Source organism: Motacilla alba, chromosome 2 (assembly GCF_015832195.1).
Source record: "Motacilla alba alba isolate MOTALB_02 chromosome 2, Motacilla_alba_V1.0_pri, whole genome shotgun sequence".
NCBI classification, from domain to species: domain Eukaryota; kingdom Metazoa; phylum Chordata; class Aves; order Passeriformes; family Motacillidae; genus Motacilla; species Motacilla alba.
The window spans coordinates 23,258,297-23,277,449 of NC_052017.1; the positions used below are offsets into that span (position 1 = coordinate 23,258,297).

The following is a 19,153-nucleotide window of genomic DNA, read 5'->3' on the forward strand; positions in this document are numbered from 1 at the left end:
GATATATTAACAGTCCTCTTATTAAAAAAATTATTTCATCCCTTGGCATGAAAAATAATAAGAAAAAATTACTAGTGAGTACCCAGCATGAAGGGTAACAGTACACAAAGGCTACTCAATACAAAGAAGAATTAGCATCCACTTATCATGAACATTTTTATTTCTAGTCAGTCTAATAGCTTCCTCAGTTCAGTATGAATCTAAGAGTTTTGGAAGGATTTATGCATTTTACTTGCTAATAGTGTGAGGGTCAGATTACAGTTGCAGTGTATCAGCTGGAGGAAAAGTAAGTTCTACATAAGCACCGCAGTTCCCCTCTCAGACAACCTGGTCTTTGCACACTATACTGCACACTGATGACGTAGACAAGAGTAAAAAATAGCTCCTTAATCCTTTCCTGGTGAATCCATTCTCAAGAACCAAATTTCTTTAAAAAGGTGAGGGCTGGAGCTATCAGACCAATCAGGATGACAAACAGCACTGAGAACAGAAGGGAAACAAGAACACGTACACCTGAAGTAAAAAAAAAATAAATCCAAGTTGGGGGATGAAAGTATCAATCACTGCTTGTAAGTTCTAAGAACAGTTGTAGTTTTTGTCCTTGCTTTTCTGAGTTCATGTCCAAAACTGCAGAACAGGATAATCTGTGCACACATTCAGCTGTGTATGACTTCCATTTTCAGAATTTGATAATTCGATACTGAAGCAGTGCAGAAGGCAATGTCACATGTGACTATACACAGAAAATACAGAGAGCCTCCTCACAGCAGGGTGGGAACTCCACCCCCTCGAGGGCCTCAAAAAATCTCTGCAGGGTAAATATATAGCTGATGCTGTAAACCCAAAGTAGAGCGAGACAGAATTCAGGAAACTCAGGCTAACTTCAGAAGATGTTTACATTGACTATAAAAACTGAAAACAGTCTTTACATTGAGACAGGCTTTCTTCTTTTCTGGATTAATACAAATTCTTTATTCAAACTTGACAAAACCTAATGCATACACATTCTAATTTTTAATCTAAATTTACCTGATGCAAACATACTTGTTTTTCTTAAATTTACTCATTTTATGTTATCTGCTTTTTAACAGATAACAGGTTGCATCTATTACTGCTTGCATCAAATTTCATTTTATAGCATGGAAATACAGCTCTCAGTAGTTTTGCTGATAACTGAAGTTATGGATACATTTTCACTTTTATGCAGCAATAATTCTCAACTGGCTACTACAGTTTTAAATGATGCACTCAAAAGTATTATTCAACAATGTCTTTCAATGTTATTTCCCATTCTTGAGCCATTGTAAGATTTTTCATTCTCTTTTGCATTAAAAAATGGATCACTGGCCAGGCTTTAAGAGTTTTAATATGTTAACTTGTCACTGTCGTGTCAAAAAGAAAAACGGGGTTGTGTCCTATGAAGTACCAATGAAAATTCCGTGGCCAAAACCATGGATTGGATAAGCACTTTTATCAATACCATTTCCCAAAGTCCTTGTTCTTCTTTGTATACTCCACTCCTCCAAAGCAGCTTGAATATTTGTTCACAGAATGTTTTTGTATTTTTCAAACAGAATATGAAAACCTGGAATGAGATTCTGGCCACAGTGAAGTTAAAAGGATGTTTTCCATCAACTGCATGGAAGCTAGGATTTCATAGCATGGAGATTCAGGATTGTTGTACCGGTTCACCATGCCAGTTTCCCATCAGCAAAATTTGAAGCTAAAACCAAACTGGCATAATTTTCTTTTTCATTTGTATCAAAAGGTCCTTGGTAGTCAAATTACTACATCTGCAAATACCAAGCTTTGTGTTTAGGACTTAGTTAATAACATAAATACAGTTTTCCTACAAACTCAAAGTTTTTACATTTTTGGAAACTGATAGTAATACAAATGGCCTTGACTTCTGTTGAAATTTATTCACTTATCCCCTAAATGACTTGAATTCATCTGGCTTCATTGTACGATACTTTTCAAAGTAAAGTGCTTTTAATGCCCTATGAAATCACAGTTTAAACTACCTTTAAACCTCAAAGCCAACTTCTAACAAATCAGGGAAGTCCATATTGGAAAAACAGGGCAGATTTTGCCCACTCTGTTCAATCAATGTAATTTTTTCTCTATAAAATTTAGTTGCATTTTTCATACACTGATTTTTTTTCACGGACTGGTGAAAACTAGTTTTCCAAAACTAGGTTATGCAGTGACTTTGGTCCATTTAACAAGGTCAGACTGTTTATTCTTGACCAAATTCTTTCCCACTGTAAAAAGGTACTTTTAAATGCCACATTCCAAAACAGTGCCAGTAAGTCAATGAAGCATATTTTCCCACAAGAACTGATACCATGCACAGGCCCCTCCTTATTTAATTATTCTAGTGATTAAATTACATAAGGTGCACGATATCTTCAGTGTCCCAAATAATTTAAATCTATCAATCTACAGTGCTAGCTGTGCTTTTATTAACTTAAATAGTTTTACTCATTTCAAAGCAACACTGTCTGAGCACCATCAGACAGTAAAAGAAACTAAAAGACATGTAAGTAAAAATTCTAAATATAAAAAAAATCAACCAAATGCAAAATTCACTGTTGATTTAAAGACAGGCCTTCTTATTTGCCTTATAAATTGGCTTAGTTCATTGAAGCCTTGCTGATTTACATCAGCTGAAATACGTACTGCAATACCCATACTGCAGTAACCATACTGCAATTCTGCAATAACCGTAAGAAAATGTAAATCAGTAAAGCATTTTCAGCTTTTAAGCTATGTTTGCAAACAGGTTTTCATTTTATGAAGCAAGAATATAAATATGTAAACAAAATTAAGGAAAACACCATTACATTAAGAAGATACATATCTACCTCTGATCCTTTCTGTTTGGATGCTACAGTGAGTGTGTTCTGAGAAGTGTTTTTCCTTAATGTATCATGGCACCCAGATCAACCCAGCAAACTAAACTTCACAGCAAGAATTTTCAAATTTTCCAGTATTCTTCTTTTGCATTTTAAGAATTGATTGTTTCTGTCCTTCTGTATGAAGCAGAACTTTGAAGAATTGCATGGAAAGATGTACATACAAATAAAATGGGGTTAAAAGGCATCAGCTACATCTTTTTTTCTGAGATGTACTGTCAATGGAATTACAGCACCAGTGGTGCAACACATTCTTTGAAGTGATCAGCAATACACTTGCAAGGTAGCCAAAACTCCTCTGCCTCAAACAGACATAAGAAGTAGATATTATTCTTATAGCATATTAGAAGAAATTAAATAAAATATTCACACTGAGAGTGTTTAAAAACATAGTACAGGAGAGTGTGCTTGATTATCATTTGATTCCAACAGAGCACCTTAAATATTCATACCCCTCTCCCCCCGACTAATCAAAAAAATTTCAAAGTGTCTCCTGTATGTCTTCTCACAATGTATACATATACAAAACTTTCCCCGTTTTTCAAAGACACAATATCCTTAGGCTGTATTAATTTATAGTATCTTCTGCCTGAAAATTAAATCAAAATAGGGAACTTATTCATTTTTACAGTATAGATGAGGAGGGGCAAGAAGATGTGAAATGATGATGGAAGTCATGCATTTATTTTATTTAATAAAAAAGGAGTAGAAAGTCCTGTTTTCCTGAAAACATCAAACAGGAGAATATAGTTTTCCTCTAGGACTTATTTCAAGTACTCCACCCAGAAGCCCTCAGCTTTCTCAGCATTTTGCTGTATATTTTCCTGTTGATGTCTGTGACTAGTGTCTGCATTTGTGCACTGCTTCCCATTGCTCCTCCCACCAGTATTTCCTCAGAAAGAGGAAAGCTCATCATCTGATTCCTGTAAGGCAAATCATGGTCCCTGCAGCTCCATGCAGTATAAATGATTAAATGCAGATTATTAGCTCATACCTACACAAAACGAATGCTGAGGCACACTACAGGTTCAATGACTTCTATATGCTATCAGAATGAATATTAGATGCTGATTCCAATCCCTTTTGTGCTGGTGTACAAAAGTACACAGCTAAACTCTTCTTTTGTATGAAAAGCTTCAAAACTGCAGATTCTTGACGTAAGTTTTCCCTTATGTTTGTATGCAGCTTGCCTGGAATCCCGTAACTAGTGAAGAATGAACTCATCACAATGTCTGCTACTGACAGGCCTCTTGGTTCCTTGCTTTGTGTATCTTCAGCTGTCTCAAAAAACTGCCTACCACTACCATCTAGCGTGACAGGCTTCCCCACTTTGATCTCCAAACACATCAGTAGCTGCATGCTTCACTGTGGCTCTCAGTGATACAGTAGCAAGTTGGATCTGTCTTCTGGGAAGCTCCTTAGTGGCTGTACAACCATGGTGTACATATTCTGCACTTGTTTTCTATTTCCTCCATGCCCTCCACTGAAGGAAACTCTTCATCTAGGTCAAGAAGGGACTTCCCAGTCCAAAAATGTGGAACAGTTTAAGAAGCATAGCTGAATCTTTCTTTCACTGATACCTGTAGTTATCACCTGATGTTTCTCCACACTCCTTGGAGATTCTGTATCTCATCTTTAACTTCCAGACTACCACCATCTGCTATCATCACTGTGCTATCCAAAGACAATTTTAAATTCCACATGGCAGAAAAGTTTTCATCTCACATATCATAATGCTCTTGTCTGGAAGTTTCTCATACAGCAGAGGATCATTCCAGTTGCCCCAATGGATAAGCCATAAACATCCACCCTTCTGTAAACTATATGAAAAGAGAATATAAAAATCTTTTGAGGATGTATTTTTTTTTGCCAATGTATTTTTCAGGGTTCCGCTTAATGTTGCACTTGCAGTCAGAACTTCACCAAGGTGCTCAATATGTCCTGTCCTCAAACTTTATCTCATACAAATGACAGGGAAGATACTGTAGAAATTTAGGCAACACTAATTAAATATCTGGATTTTGTTGAGTGGTGTTAAAATATCATCATCATCCTAACTTGTGGCATTTCTGAGTCAATACTTCCATGGAACTGTAAGCTCTACGATTTGTACACGGTATGAACAGAAACAGCTCTGAAAGGGTTTTGAAAAGTAATAGGTGAAGGGAGAAGAACTCATAAGAACTATTTCTAACACTGAAAATTAAAAACTCTGACCCTTGCTAAACTTACACAGTTTTTCAGCTCAAATAATTTTGCAATGTTGAAATGCATAAATAAATGTTCTCTAATGTCCAGTACAGGCGAGCGGCTGTGGAGCTGACAGTTCTGTAGAGCTGCAAGTTTCTTGTCTTCAGTGGAAACTCCCCCACTCACAGACTGTGTGTGCAAAGTAAAAGATGTCTTTTGGAAGCATTTCACTGCCCACTAAGCATTTTCCCCCCCTGTTCCACAGAACAGAACATATGCTTTTTCAGATCCTTTGTGCTAGGAATAACGCTGTTAAAAATATTTCTTCCAAACCCAGGTCATCTACCCGAAGTATAGCAGAAGAATCTGTTCAGTACAGGAGAAAGAAATACTGTGGACTGTCTTTTCCACTAGCTACTCAACTCTTCCTGGCCCAGCCAAAGAACTCTTGCTCTGAATTGTCTCCTAAGTTTTTTTGATAATGTACTTTTTTCCCCATCCTGTGGACTTGCTTGACACTATATACTTATAACAGTTAAGGTGAAAAGGAAGCAGTACAGCATTAAGGGTACTATTTCACTGTAATAAACAATTCTTATAAGATAAGGGTATTAATTTTGGATGATAATAGCCATAAAAAATATGGTGCAGTCATTTCTGAATCATAGCTAAGGGTAAAACCCAAGAACTAGCTGAAAGCACATCTCTTTCTCTACATATTTCTCCAAAACTTATTTCTTCTGTCCTGACAGTGAACAATGAACTAGCTGTTTACATGGCAGGTTTCCATGGTTACAATCTTGCATTTGGGGCCCACATGGTACAACTATATCACTGTTAAATCAAAAAATATCTCCTGCTTCCTAAGCAGAAAGTCCCTACTCTCTTTATTCCTCGTTTAAATCCACAAGATGACCTCAGAACTCAATCAGCATGAACTTGCAGGTGGTTGTTTTCCCTCCTTTTTTTGCATCAGTTTTCTTCTGTTTCTGTGCTTAGTAGATTAATTGCTCGTGTTTCTTAATGCTAGTTTGTTTTGGTTTTTTATCATCTGTTCTTTGTCACTCAGGCCCAGTAAATGATGAAAACTCTGAGCCTGTTTCAAATCACTCTTAACTTTAAAAGCAAATATGTACTGAGTCTTCAAATAGTATGCAGTCATTCCATTTTTAAATTATTTTTTTCTTCTTTACTGGAAAGCTGCTACCAAGATGCCGATGTCATTACGATAGTTGCCCTGGAGAGCAGAACAGCTTGCTGACTGCAAATGAATTATCCACAGATCAGCTCTTCCATGCTGATCACAAGTTTAATGGATATTTTCATAGATTGCATCTGTAGAACAAGTTTTCCTTGCATTCATTACAGAAAGAGCAAAATCCAATGCAATGGTTCATTTATCTGCTCCGTTAGCTGTTCTGATTCACACTTGAATTCTACAGACTTATGCAGTAGACAACAACTCTGTGCATTTTTGAACCCTCGTGAGTTTTATCTTCAAATCTTCTTCTTTATTCAAATCTCCTTTAACAAATCTCGTATTTGATCTTTTAGCATGTCTCATTCAGTAACTAATCTATGACAGTTTTGAATATTTCATAGAAGCAGTTATGTATTTTATTAGACCAATTTCAACTACTACCACTCCTCTGGCAGATCTAAACAAAAACTCAAGCCCCTGCTTGTACCTCCAAGGTCTGGCTTCCAGTCAGGTGCAATTTACTGAACTATATTGGGAGCTTTTGATATATAGTAAGATGTCCTGGCAGGTTTTGTACTTTTGAAAAGCATTCTGCAGTCATCTTTCATGACACTTATATTCCACTGAATTATTTCTTAATCTTGGCACTTACATGACTTTTTCCTTTTTTATAAACACTAGTATTTTTACTACTTACAAGCAAATGTAGTTTATCTGATCAGAATCTCTTTTTCCATTGTCTTTTAAACATATAACTGTTCTGGAGTTTCAGAGAAGCAGATTCTAACTGTATCATCTTCTGATTCCTTTTAAGAAAACATTCCATCTCCATGGCAAATCTTACAAATCCCCAGAGTCCTTTTGGCTTCTTTGCTTTACCTTGACTACAAACTCCTATCACTGTCAGCCTCTGTGGTATCTGTGTGTTGTAAGAATGCAAGTGCCCTTGGGTGTCTCTCTCTTCTTCCTCTCTGAAGCTTTCCCAATCCTGCTTGAATTGATGGCTCTCCTTGACATATTTGACATTTATGACATTTTCGCCCATCCCTCTGGCCTGCTGACAGCTGTTTCCATGATGAGTGGAGCCCATGAAGTGCATTTCTGAAAAACCTGGCTAAATAATGCACATTAAATCTTGAGGGGGCAAATACAGAGATATGGAACTGGAACAGACTACCACAGTTACCAACATTTGCCAACTTGCATCACAGAAATTCACCAGGCTCCCTCTCAAAGTTATTTGTATCTCCTGCCTGCAGTGACCCTACTGTAGGATGTTTCAGAATCTCACTATTTGTTTTCTAACTTCCTGACAGAAGTTACTTATTTGAAGTCATATAAGTTACTTTAAACTAACTAGCTCTCATGCCATCACTGTTTTTTCATTTGTGTTCTCCCTATCTGCATCCCTGATGACATTTTTAGGCATCAATTGTATTTACTGTTACGATTCATTTTGTTAAAGTAATTCAGATTCTTCCTGTCTCACAGAAAGAGTGTCCCCTGTTCTCTGATTGTTACACAGAAATCTGTCCTTCCCCATGACTGGTCCTGTCCAAAACCATCTCTCAGCCACAGAGAAACTGAGCAGCTTACAGTATTTTAGACAAGGTCGGGCCAACTAATTTGTGCTGTGTCAACAGTATTTTATTATTTCTTATAAATTATCCTACATGTAACAGTCTACATTTTCATATGCTCTTTTCATGCATCTAAATGATAACTCATAGTCCACATGTGATCTCTGCAGCTTGCTACCAAGCCATTTGTAAGGTCTCAAAACCAAGGAATTAATCTTGTAGCTCAGTAGATCTTTTAGTGTAACATATCTTCCACTGGATTTATCCACTGAAATGCTGAAAATTGGAAATCTAGAGAAATCTAATTGAATTCTTTGGTGCTCTGTAATTTACTGAAATCTGGAAAATCTAAGGCTAATGGACTTTCACTATTTATCAAATTATTTATCTCACCACAATTTGCAAGGATGAATGTGTTACAGCTATAGGTAACACCTCTTTAATGCAAATATAAGGCACTGGTCATTTGCTACCGTTTAGTCTACAATGACAAGGAGTATAATGGAGTTAAATTAAGAATGGGACATGGAAGGCTGGACATCAAGGAAACTTTCTGAAAGTGATTACATAGAAGTTTTTAACAGGGTCCCATGGGAAGTCATGGAAACCCTATTTCTGGGCACATTAAAGTTATTGGGAAAACATTAGAAATGCAGTAGAGAACAATCTTGTTTCACTGGACTAGATGATTTCTCAGCTCTTCTCCGTTTGAGCTCAAGAATTCCATACCAGCAATGCTGAACAAATACTAAATATTGTTAGGCTAAGAGGAATTTCCTGAGCTGTACCTGTACAAGGGAATTCTCAATTAGAAAAGCTCCTACAGCAGGACTTAGGCCAGTGTGAAGAGAACATTTACAGCGACTTCCCTGCCACTGCAAGAAAGTGCCAACAACTCATTTTTATTACGCATTAAGCTCTAAGAGCATTTCTGTCAGCACTGTATGGACACCTGCCTTCACTCTGGAGTAGCAGGAGCTCCAAGGACAGTATGCTACTTGGTCTGCTCCTCTTGCTTTGGATGCCTCACATTCAACTACCAAACAGGCCCATGCCTGCTTATTCTGTGTGCTCTGATAAGAACATAACCTGAGGCTGTATTTTAGTGTTCAGAATGGTTTGAAATTATGTGGGAACAGTTTTGTAAATACACAGGGAGAGCCTTGTCAGACAATCAAATTGTTTTTACAATCCAACCCACTCAATTATCTCTGGGAGTAGATGTAAAAACAGAGCCACTTAAATCAACAGAAAAATAGTGCAAAGAAGATGTAAATCACTGGGTGGGGGAAATGCACCATATATTTTTACATCTGAAAACAGGAGACAGAAGTACGGTCACACAAAAGCAGGATGCTCTTTCATAATACAGAAAAAAATATGCAGTAGTAATTTTCTCCCTTCCTTTCTCTCTTTTGCAACCTCTGCCTTGATTTTTTTTTAGCAGACTGAGCATGGCCTGTTCCTTACAATGTCAGTTCTACATCCTACAGTCTGTTCACCAGATATTTCTTTGAAACTTCTGATGCAGTACTGTACCATTACTAACATCTACTTTATCTTATTCAGTGAAGAAGAAAGGAGAGGAGAGGAAGAGAAGAGAAGAGAAGAGAAGAGAAGAGAAGAGAAGAGAAGAGAAGAGAAGAGAAGAGAAGAGAAGAGAAGAGAAGCATGCTATTATATCTTCACATCAACATGGCCTCTTTCCACTGAGTACATTTTTCTTGCATCAATGGAACTGTGCTGTTGCAAAATGACACCAAATTTCACCCTGAGGTGAAAAGGCAATGTCTCAGAAGAGCAGAATTAAGAGGAATCTAAGTAATACCAGGTGTCAAATTTAAAACAAAATAAAAAGCTTTTCTCAACAGTGCTGAAGTAAACTGCATCTCAGAGTAGAAATGGTTCAAAAAGTAAGTAGATTAGCTTATGAAAGATGCATACTTCAGTAATTTTTATAGCAAATTATCTAGATACAAGCTCTAGCATTGGAAATTGCCACATTTCTGATTGCTGAAAGGTTTTACTTCTCTCCCTCCTGAGCATCCTCTCTTAAACATTACCCTTTGATAGAGCACATAGTCAACCTTTAGTCTAGCCCAGCAGAAACTTCCTTTGCTCTGATATAAACTGCTCAAAGTCGCACTTCTTTTCCTTTCTTTTTTTTTCACCAGGATGAGGTAAATTTATTCTGCAGGCTTGCACTGGTGCAGCTGCAGGGTTGCAAAACATGCTCCGCTCAGTGTGGACAACCTCTGTCCTCACATATCATATATTCTAATCTCTGCAGCACTGGAAAGGGGTTTTCTGGAAAAGGGCACAGAAAATATTCTCATGTGAAGCCAATTTGCTTGTTTACTGTGAAATAATTTACTTTCTTTGAAAGATTAAAAGATAGGCTTTTAGTGGTTCATGATAAACCTGGGTCTGAATCAGAGCAGAGGGCTGCATTCCCTGCATTCCTGACAGGTCTCAGGGGTGAGTCCTGGCATCAGCTGCAGAGGAACAGCACAGAGCGCTGAATGCAGGTCTTGGCACTGCGGGGGTAAAAAATACTTCAAACACTGATACAGATACCCTTAGAAGTTTTGTTACAGTCAGATACAATAATAGCCTTAAATGAACCAGCTGGCTGGTTCATCTAACACCTTCAGAACAGTGTAAATCAGCATGAGCTGCGAAGTTTTGAAAAACACTTCTGCCTTTGAGTTACTTCAGTTATTCGAGGCCTCAGATGAACACTTCAGATGTGGTTTCATCACTGACTCCAACAAATCTAAGATGGTGGTGTCTAGGGAGTGGATGACCCCATCTTTCTGCTCCCCCTCCCTGTGTGTCAGTGCTTTCAGTCTTGTGGCCATGCAGTGATTTGCATCTACAAAGCCACCTGGAAATTAGTAACTACTTTATACAGGGTTCATTTTCAGACAGACTGCAAGGGAGTAACCATTAATGTCAAAGAAAGAGAAGTGATGGAAGCATGCAGTCAAAAGCCAGGCCACCCTTTCAGCAGCAGTAGAAATGCTACATCTACTTACACTGTGAAACAGCACCTGGAGATTATTTCTAGAACACATTTCTAGAAGTAACAACCTTGTCATAAATCCTCTGTCTTTGTGAGAGCAGCTAGTACAACTCTCCCAGACAAGTTTTAAATATTTAAAGGTTCTTCTAATGGGCAACAAAAATTAAGTTGGTTTTGAAAATTATCTTATATGATTATAATGCAGATGAGTGAGAAACTTCTAATTTCCTAGATTTGTTAATGTGTATTTCCACACTGCCCTTTGATTAATATTGTGACATTGAACAACCTGTTTTGTCATCATTATTTTCATATAAATCTGAGTCTTTTTAGTGAAAATCTCATCTGAGTCAAGGCATCATAAATATATCTTAAAATGTTTTTAGTTATCTGCAGACCTTACAGTCAAAGTGTTGATAATGATTTTTGTTCTTAAGATGACTCCAGAGATAAATGACTCATTTTATGTGATGGAAATAACCTTCCTGTGTTGGGAGGATGCAAAAAAAATCCCACTAGATGTTAAAATATCAGAAAAATTCACTAATTTTTTCACAAAGCCAGACACATGGACTTTTCATGCAGAACTGTGTATTAGTAGGGAGGACAGTTTTTCCATAAATAAGACAACAATTTTTATCTTACTGCATTTCTAAATAGCCACAAACTCTCAGCAGCAGCACTGACAAGCTCAGACCCACTTATTTTGATCCACTGGATGGCTACTTGTGTCCCATTTTCCTTTCCAGGGACATCTGGGTGGATTAGACAAATGCACCATAATGAAAGAACTGCAGATGAGGGCCCAGACCTCAGGTGATGTTCTTCCCCACAACAATGATGGGCATATCAAAACAGTGCAACTTCCACTACCCAGAGGGGGAAGAGTTATGATCTTCTTAAATCATGCATGAGATAAAATCAAGTATCACTGTACTGATTTGTACTGATTTCATCAGGACTCTCTTTAACACTTAGTTTAACCAGTGGCAGGTAGTTGCTGAATTTCCATAGGTCTCCTCTGATGTCTGATGGTAACAGGGAGCTTTAAATAGATTGCTGAATCAGGTCCATTTAGGGATCCTCAATGGATCTCAGGTTAAAGCTGGACTGAAAGAGACTTGGAAGAGGTGGCCATATAAAGAGGAAAAAAATGACAAAAAACAAGGCAAAGCAAAAAAAAAAATTGTCTGGGCTCTCATCTATCATATTGCCTCAGACAACCATTTACATTTACATTATTTACAAACGGAGAGCATTTACTGGAATGTTACAATACAACAGTGGGCAGGAAACAGAGAAGTACTCATTCCTCTTTGGAAGAGTTTTTCTGTCAATTTTTGGGTTTGTTGCTGTAACTAACTTACATATTTGTTTTTACAGAGTAAGCCCCGTTAGTGAAAATTATTTTATACTCCCTTGCTACTATACCAACAAAATGAAATCCAAGTTCTTGCATGATGTGACATGTAAACCATTTGTGCTGAACTGACTGCCAGAAATGGATGGAAAGTTTTTATCCTGAAGAAATACTCAAATAAAATACTAGCATAATCTAAAATTATTTACTGAAAGTAACTGCAGAATATTTTGTGTCCTCTCTTTTCAGAAAATTTATTTAGTTGGGTCTAGTACTCAACAACTTACAGCATCGTAAGAAAAAGTGATGTATTTTCCCTTCTGTGTTGGGTAAATCTGAAAACAAGTGGGTTTTTTTTAAAGGAAGACATAAACCGATTTTGTTGGCATTTCATGGGGAAAAAAAAACCCTTCAGTGTGCTAACATCTAAGGTAAAGCATGCATGTTTTCTAAGAAAGTATTATAAGTGTGTTACAAACACTAACATTTTGCCAGTTTCACTCAAGATCCTGATACAGGCCAAGTTTTAAGAGCTGGATAGCCTCAGCTCCACCTAGATGCTCTGATCACAACTGCATGCACTTATCTCACTTAACACTCCTGTATGCCATGATTCAGCTTCATTTCCTTTCTTTAATACAGTCAAAAGTCATCCAAAATAGATAACTGGATTATTCCTTTTTGATAACACAACTTCAGATTTTCCAGACACCCAACTGCTCCTTTGCTCAGATAAAGTTAGAACTGAGCACCTATTTTTCTGCACCAGGAAAAATGTGACAGTTCATTAGCTTTTGCTATCCAACTCTAAAATTACAGTCACATCAATCTACCTCCTCTGTCCTATGGAGCTTCTCTGTTATCACAAGCCTATTCAAAATTTCCCCAAGGGCCAAGACCAACATTTGGAAAAGAATCTAACTTTGCACGAAACCAAAAGCATGCCCTGCCCTCCACCAGCTCAGACACCCCGCCCAACCTCATTCTTCCTAGCACTGTTATTTCAGCCTCGTATCAGGTCTCAGTCTGGACACAGCTGGGAGCAGTGATCTCCACCCTGCCCCCCCAGCCTGTGTAACCTTAGTTTCAATCTTTTATTCATTCATTCATTCGCTGACAGAAATATCAAGAGGTTTCTTTAAATGACAGCAATATGCCTGGACTACCGGTCTGCCAGAAGGATTCTCCAGCATTGTGTAAATAACCAGCTGTTAGAGAGAGACTGCTTTGAAGTTACCATTGGCTGCACCCACAGCACTTGGGCTGGATCAGTTTTTACTGGGCTACTTTCATGGCAAGCTCTTTTTGTCTCATCTGAAGAGTTTCTTTGTGAGCAATGAATGAGGATGCATCTTGGGAATGGTCTGATACTTCAAAAGATGATTCTTGTAGTTTATGTTGCAGTAAGCTTCTCCTCTGAAGGAAATGCTGCAGAGCCCAGCATTTGATCACAATGCTAGTCTTTTATCACTGGGCTGTCTGCACTATCACTATCCAAAGCAAATCTTTGCAAGCTGTGACTTTTATTAATTGATATATGTATAGGTAGGTATATTCTGTCTTTTATAATGCAACGCTTTTTTTTTCTGCAAATGCTTCAAAACAAGCTGGTCTTGCTGAAGTCCATGAAAATTTACTCCCTGCCTGGTGAACAACTGCAATTTAGACTATTTCTGGGAAAGTAAAATCAAGAATGTTTAAAACCCAGAGGTTTAGGGGTTTGGAGCTGTTCTGTTTAGCTGTGTTTCCTCTACTAAGTTTCAATGGAGGTAAAAACAAAGCAGCATTTGCACACCTAAGCAGCTAGCCAAAGGTGGAAGTTAAAATCAGAAAAGTTAAAATCAGAAAAGGAAAACTGACAGCTAAAAGACATTTAATAAAAGGTTCTAACCTGCAATCACTTTGTAGGAGCAGTGAAGATGGACATTTAAAACCATACCACATTTATCACATTCTAAGCAACACATGCCTATAGTTTCCTACATACTCAGACGTAAGTTTATTTCGAAGATGTTGAAAACTGTTTTAAAATACTTATTAACTTTTAACTTAACTTTGAAACTATTGATTTTTTAACTTAAGAAGACCAATGTCATAGCTGGTTTTGTCTTTTTTTACTTACATCTACTCCCATATACTAGATTTATCCCTGATCACAGAATAATTCAACTATTTTAATACTCTTTAGCTTAGCTGCAATGACACTTGGATGCTTATCTGAACACAGTACAACCTGAATGTGGATAATCCCTTAGGCTGAACATCTCTTGTTCACAGCAGCATCAAGAGTACCAGCTCATGGGTTTTAACATGTGATTTCTAGCATGCAAGTATTAGATATTTGAGCAAATGTCCATACTTTACAAAGCAATCCTGGCAGTGTTCTCTTTCGCTGTGGTAGATTTCTGGGTGTTTTAAACTTCCTTCCTAAGAAGGCTACATAGTCATGGAAAAACTACTGCTCAGTTCTGTAGGTATTTTTTCCTCGTTTCATGCAGAACTTTTCAAAAATGTCCTGCTGAAAACCTTGTAACATTCTGCAGTTTTAGCTTAAATGATTTTATGCATAAACAAAAACACTCATTGAAGCTGCTACTGACTGGTAGCTGGGAAACAAAATAAGAGTAATTCGGGAAGAACCTTTCTCTCCTTTTCTACTGCTTTGCTTTACATGACCAATCTTCCCAGCATCCAGATTCTTTCACCTTTGAATTAGAATACATCCTACAGGCAATGAAAAAAACTAGCCCTAAAACAGAGGTTTACATATGTTTTCTGTGACAAGGATACTTCCCTATGTCCGGCAATATGATGTAATTTTCTGTTGCTTCCTGCCTCCGTTCACTCTGAAGCCAGATGGCCATAGTTATATCACATGAGAATGGGAAGACCCTTGCACCAACTAACAATGAGAACAAATTACTTCTCATCAACATGAGCCAGGTGATTTTTACAATATGGTGTAAAATGCAAAGTGGATCCTTTCAGTTTCTCTTTCCAGCAATTCTGCCTTTTCTGTCTTTATCGCAAGGGCTACTGCCATGGCAGCTGGGATACTCAGAATAGAAAAAGGAAACAAAAAAATCATGAGCAGGCAACAAACCCCAAAGATACCCAACATGCACACAGCATGGCAGCTCCTCAATATGCTCCAAGATGCTGTGCCAAGCTACAGCAGCTGATTCTGGGGGCAGGGCCAGCAAGCGTGGAAATGGGGTCAAAAGGCAAGGAGCTGGCAGGGTTTCTCCAGCATTAACAGACGAGAGAGCTAAATCTGCAAGCGAGTTCATGTCTGAGCCAAGGACAACCAGGAGAGCTGGTGGGAGAGGGGCAACAGTGGTAGGAGACCTGGTGATAGTGGGGGTCCTCTTTAACAGCTGGCTTGGGAAACAGCTGTGATTTTGGCTGCCAGGTCCACTTGAGCTTCCTCCAGCACAACCCTATTTGGATTCATTCAGCAACATATGGAAGGAAGCACTGAATGCATATTCACAGAGGTGGAAAATCAGAGCATGCTGGTGTGGCATTTCCACAAATATCTGTGGGGTTTTTTCCAGGCAAAATACCTGGGATTCAGCAAGCGCTTTATCTTAAAATGGACACTTCAGAAACTTGTTAACCATACCTGTCTGACTTAATTTACACCAGAAGTCAGTATCACTACAGAAGCTTAACAGATGGGAGTTTCAGAAAACTAAGATACTTATCCCTCTGTAATCAGTCAGGATGGAATTAGAGCCAGCAGTCAGTAACTGATTACTTGATTACAACATAATCACCAGAAGTTCATCCTGGCTGGAAAGCAATTGTTTTCAGAGACACAAGTAACTTCAGTTGTAGACATGCTTCACACTGCTATGCTAACAGAAAAATAAAAGCCTTCAGAAACTTACCACTGAAGTAAGAGCCATCTGAAAGCTGTAGATTCGTGCAAGGCCAAAGTCAGCTAGCTTTATCTGCCCATTGCTGGTTACAAGGATATTTTGGGGTTTCAGATCCCGATGGACCACACGATGTGAATGCAGAAAATCCAGTCCCCGAAACAGCTGAAGCATCATATCCTATGTATAAAGAAGAAATCAATATGCAGTTATCAAGACAAGGTGGCAGGCAAACAAGTAAATCCCCTGTCATAATCTGAAAAACTAATTCAATAAATATTGACTTAAATACATGCACAGGAGATAAAACCAACTATTAATATAAAATGGACAGGATGTTGCTAGAATGAATGGAATTGAACCAATGTCCTTATCGAGTTAATGCATGGTTTCTAGTTGAATTATCTGAGGTTGATTAGCAGTAGTATAAAGATTAATAAATATACTTTAAAAAATAGCAAAAAGTATGTATCTAAATCCATAGACAACTTCAAAAGAATGCTGTCCAAGTAAGAAAAATACATAGCAGTTTTTTGCTCTTAACTTTAAACCACACACCACTTTGTATTCTCACCGGCTTATGCTTTGCCCTGCTGTGGTGAAGTGAATTTTTATCATTCATTTTAACAGGCACAATGACCTGTTTCAAACAGAAAAACAAAATTTAAATGGAAGATTTAATTTTATTTAATGTTATAGAGGGAAAAGGTTCACTTGACAAAACCTTTGGTATAGAATTTACTGAATAGGACAGAAATTACCTTTAGATGAAAGTTTAGCACTAAAACAGTGTAATAATCATAATTTTGATTCTTTTTGTTTTGTTATAGTGATACAATCTTCCATGACATTTCCACAGCTGAAGAAACTATTTTATCTGTACTCATGTTTTGACAATCTTAGTAATGTGAAAAGAATGAACCAGCAGACTCAAAACCAAATACTAGAAATCCCCTGCATTCCAAATTAGAAGGATACTGTCAACTTGAAAATTATATTTGCAGAACAGGCAGTTACAAGAAGATGCTGCAATAAGAAAGAAAAAAAAATGGACAAAGAAGTTTATTTTCTGCATGCAATTGACTTGAGCTCATGAAATTGCAGTTCTGTGTTTGCTGGTGACATATGCCTTTTCCATAAACCATGCAGCAGAGTGTCCTCCAATCCTGTTGTTACCAACCAAAACAATCTTTGAGAAGGCATGGCATGAAAAAGAAAAGGGAAGAAGGATAATTTGAAGTTGGTCGCTTTTGTTCTTCTCTATGGACTCGGGCATGTTGCAAGTAAATATTCAAAGCACACTACTGAAAGGAATTATATCTGAACATGGGTGTAAAAATAGCTCAAAACATTCAGCTTGATAATATTGGTTAAGTTGGATGCATTTTTAAGGTAGGCTTTAGAGATATTGCTAAGTAACTTAATACAGAATTATTCCTTCCTTGTAATGTTTCTTGATCATTTATATAGAAAATATTACGTAATGTATAGATATTAAGTTTGGAAGCTTTCACCTGACCTCTGATAAAACAAGGCCATTTCTGTATACAGCCAGCTCATAAAGCACTCAGCTTTTATTTGAAGACCCCAATTATGGAAATTTTACCATGAAATTATGGATGCTGGGACAGTATTAAATTATTATCACCTCTGAAGGAAGGTGGTGAACTGAGAACTCCATTTCCTGCTAGCTGATGCCTTTTATTTCCTTTGTTTCCGCAGAAAAAAATTGGGAACTGATAATTTTGACAACTGGTATGATATGGTTTGGACTTTAAAAGAAATACACAAACTGTATTGAATCCTCCTGTATTTATACAGGTTTTTTTGCAGTTCACAAATTTGTAAGAACTTGGGCTACAGCTCTGCAGGTTTCAGTAATCAGCAGAATTAATGTATGTAATATCTGGTCACTCCGTGCCATTTTAACTTTTACCAGATCCCAGAAGTCTTTGGATCAGTCTTGCAGACATGAAGAACATGCCAACAGCATTTAGGCATATAGTTATTTTAAATATGAACTCAGTTGTTTCACTGAATTTGGGCCAACTTTTTTCTTTTTTAATCCACCTTGACATAGTATCAAATAAGAAAATTATTTAAAGAACTGAAGTATTAGTCACTAGACCCTGGCAAGTCCCCTTCTGGTGACATTTATGTATCCTATTCATTTGTCAACTCTGTAAACTCATTCAGGCAGTTACCAAACATATCAAGAGTATTTTTTTCCAACAACTGATGCTGGTTTTGTTTCAACTTTCTTCCTCAAGCTCAGCATAACACAATTCTGCTCTGCTCATTTCAAGATTCAAGCAATGTCTTCAGTTTCTAAATTCAGAGTCTTCTTCCAGCCACAGGTAAAAAAGAAAATTTTTGAAAATGGAAACTGCTGTATCTTCCTCTCTACCCATCAGACTCAAAGGATGAATATAATTTACAGAAGTTCTCTTCACACACAAAGAATAGAACATGCTGCAGAAAAGTGAACAGGGAAAGTGTAAATTTAAAAGGTGTTAGAAAGAAAAAGAGCAACTGGAGGGGAAAAAGTGCCATATCTCCACTTCCAGGAAATCCAGGGGTTAGTCCATATAAGCTGTTTTCCAGTATTCAGGTTGGACTGTTGACTACACTTACTACTTTCTATGATCAGTGTTAACAGATTTTAGTTCAAAATTATTTGGAAGAACAACCCAAAGTTTTGTGTGTATAAAGAAAGGCACTTGGATGTAAAAAAACTGTTTGCTATTTGTGATTCCCTGTTTTTAAATTCTCAGCAAGTTAGAGCAGAAGCCAAAATCACAACATAGGCTTATTATTATGAACTTTAAATAAAGAATAAAAAATGCAGGAGCTTAAAATTTTGTGCTGCATGCAAGCCTAGTCAAAAACCATAAGGCCTTGCTTTTGGAAAATGATTTCATTCACTTGGTCAGCCACTTGCAAGAAACATATGGCAGGGTCTGGGATCTGTGGTTTCTTTGACACTGTAACTAATATC

General features: G+C 37.4%; 1 protein-coding gene across 1 annotated transcript in view; it reads right to left on the reverse strand.

Annotated features, from left to right (window-relative positions):
- Positions 1–19,153, reverse strand: part of CDK6 (cyclin dependent kinase 6) — a 127,906-nt gene that overhangs the window by 55,073 nt on the left and 53,680 nt on the right. Inside the window, exon 3 of the mRNA XM_038130146.1 lies at positions 16,168–16,335. Coding sequence (XP_037986074.1) covers positions 16,168–16,335 — 168 coding nt within the window. The remainder of the gene's footprint in view (positions 1–16,167; positions 16,336–19,153) is intronic.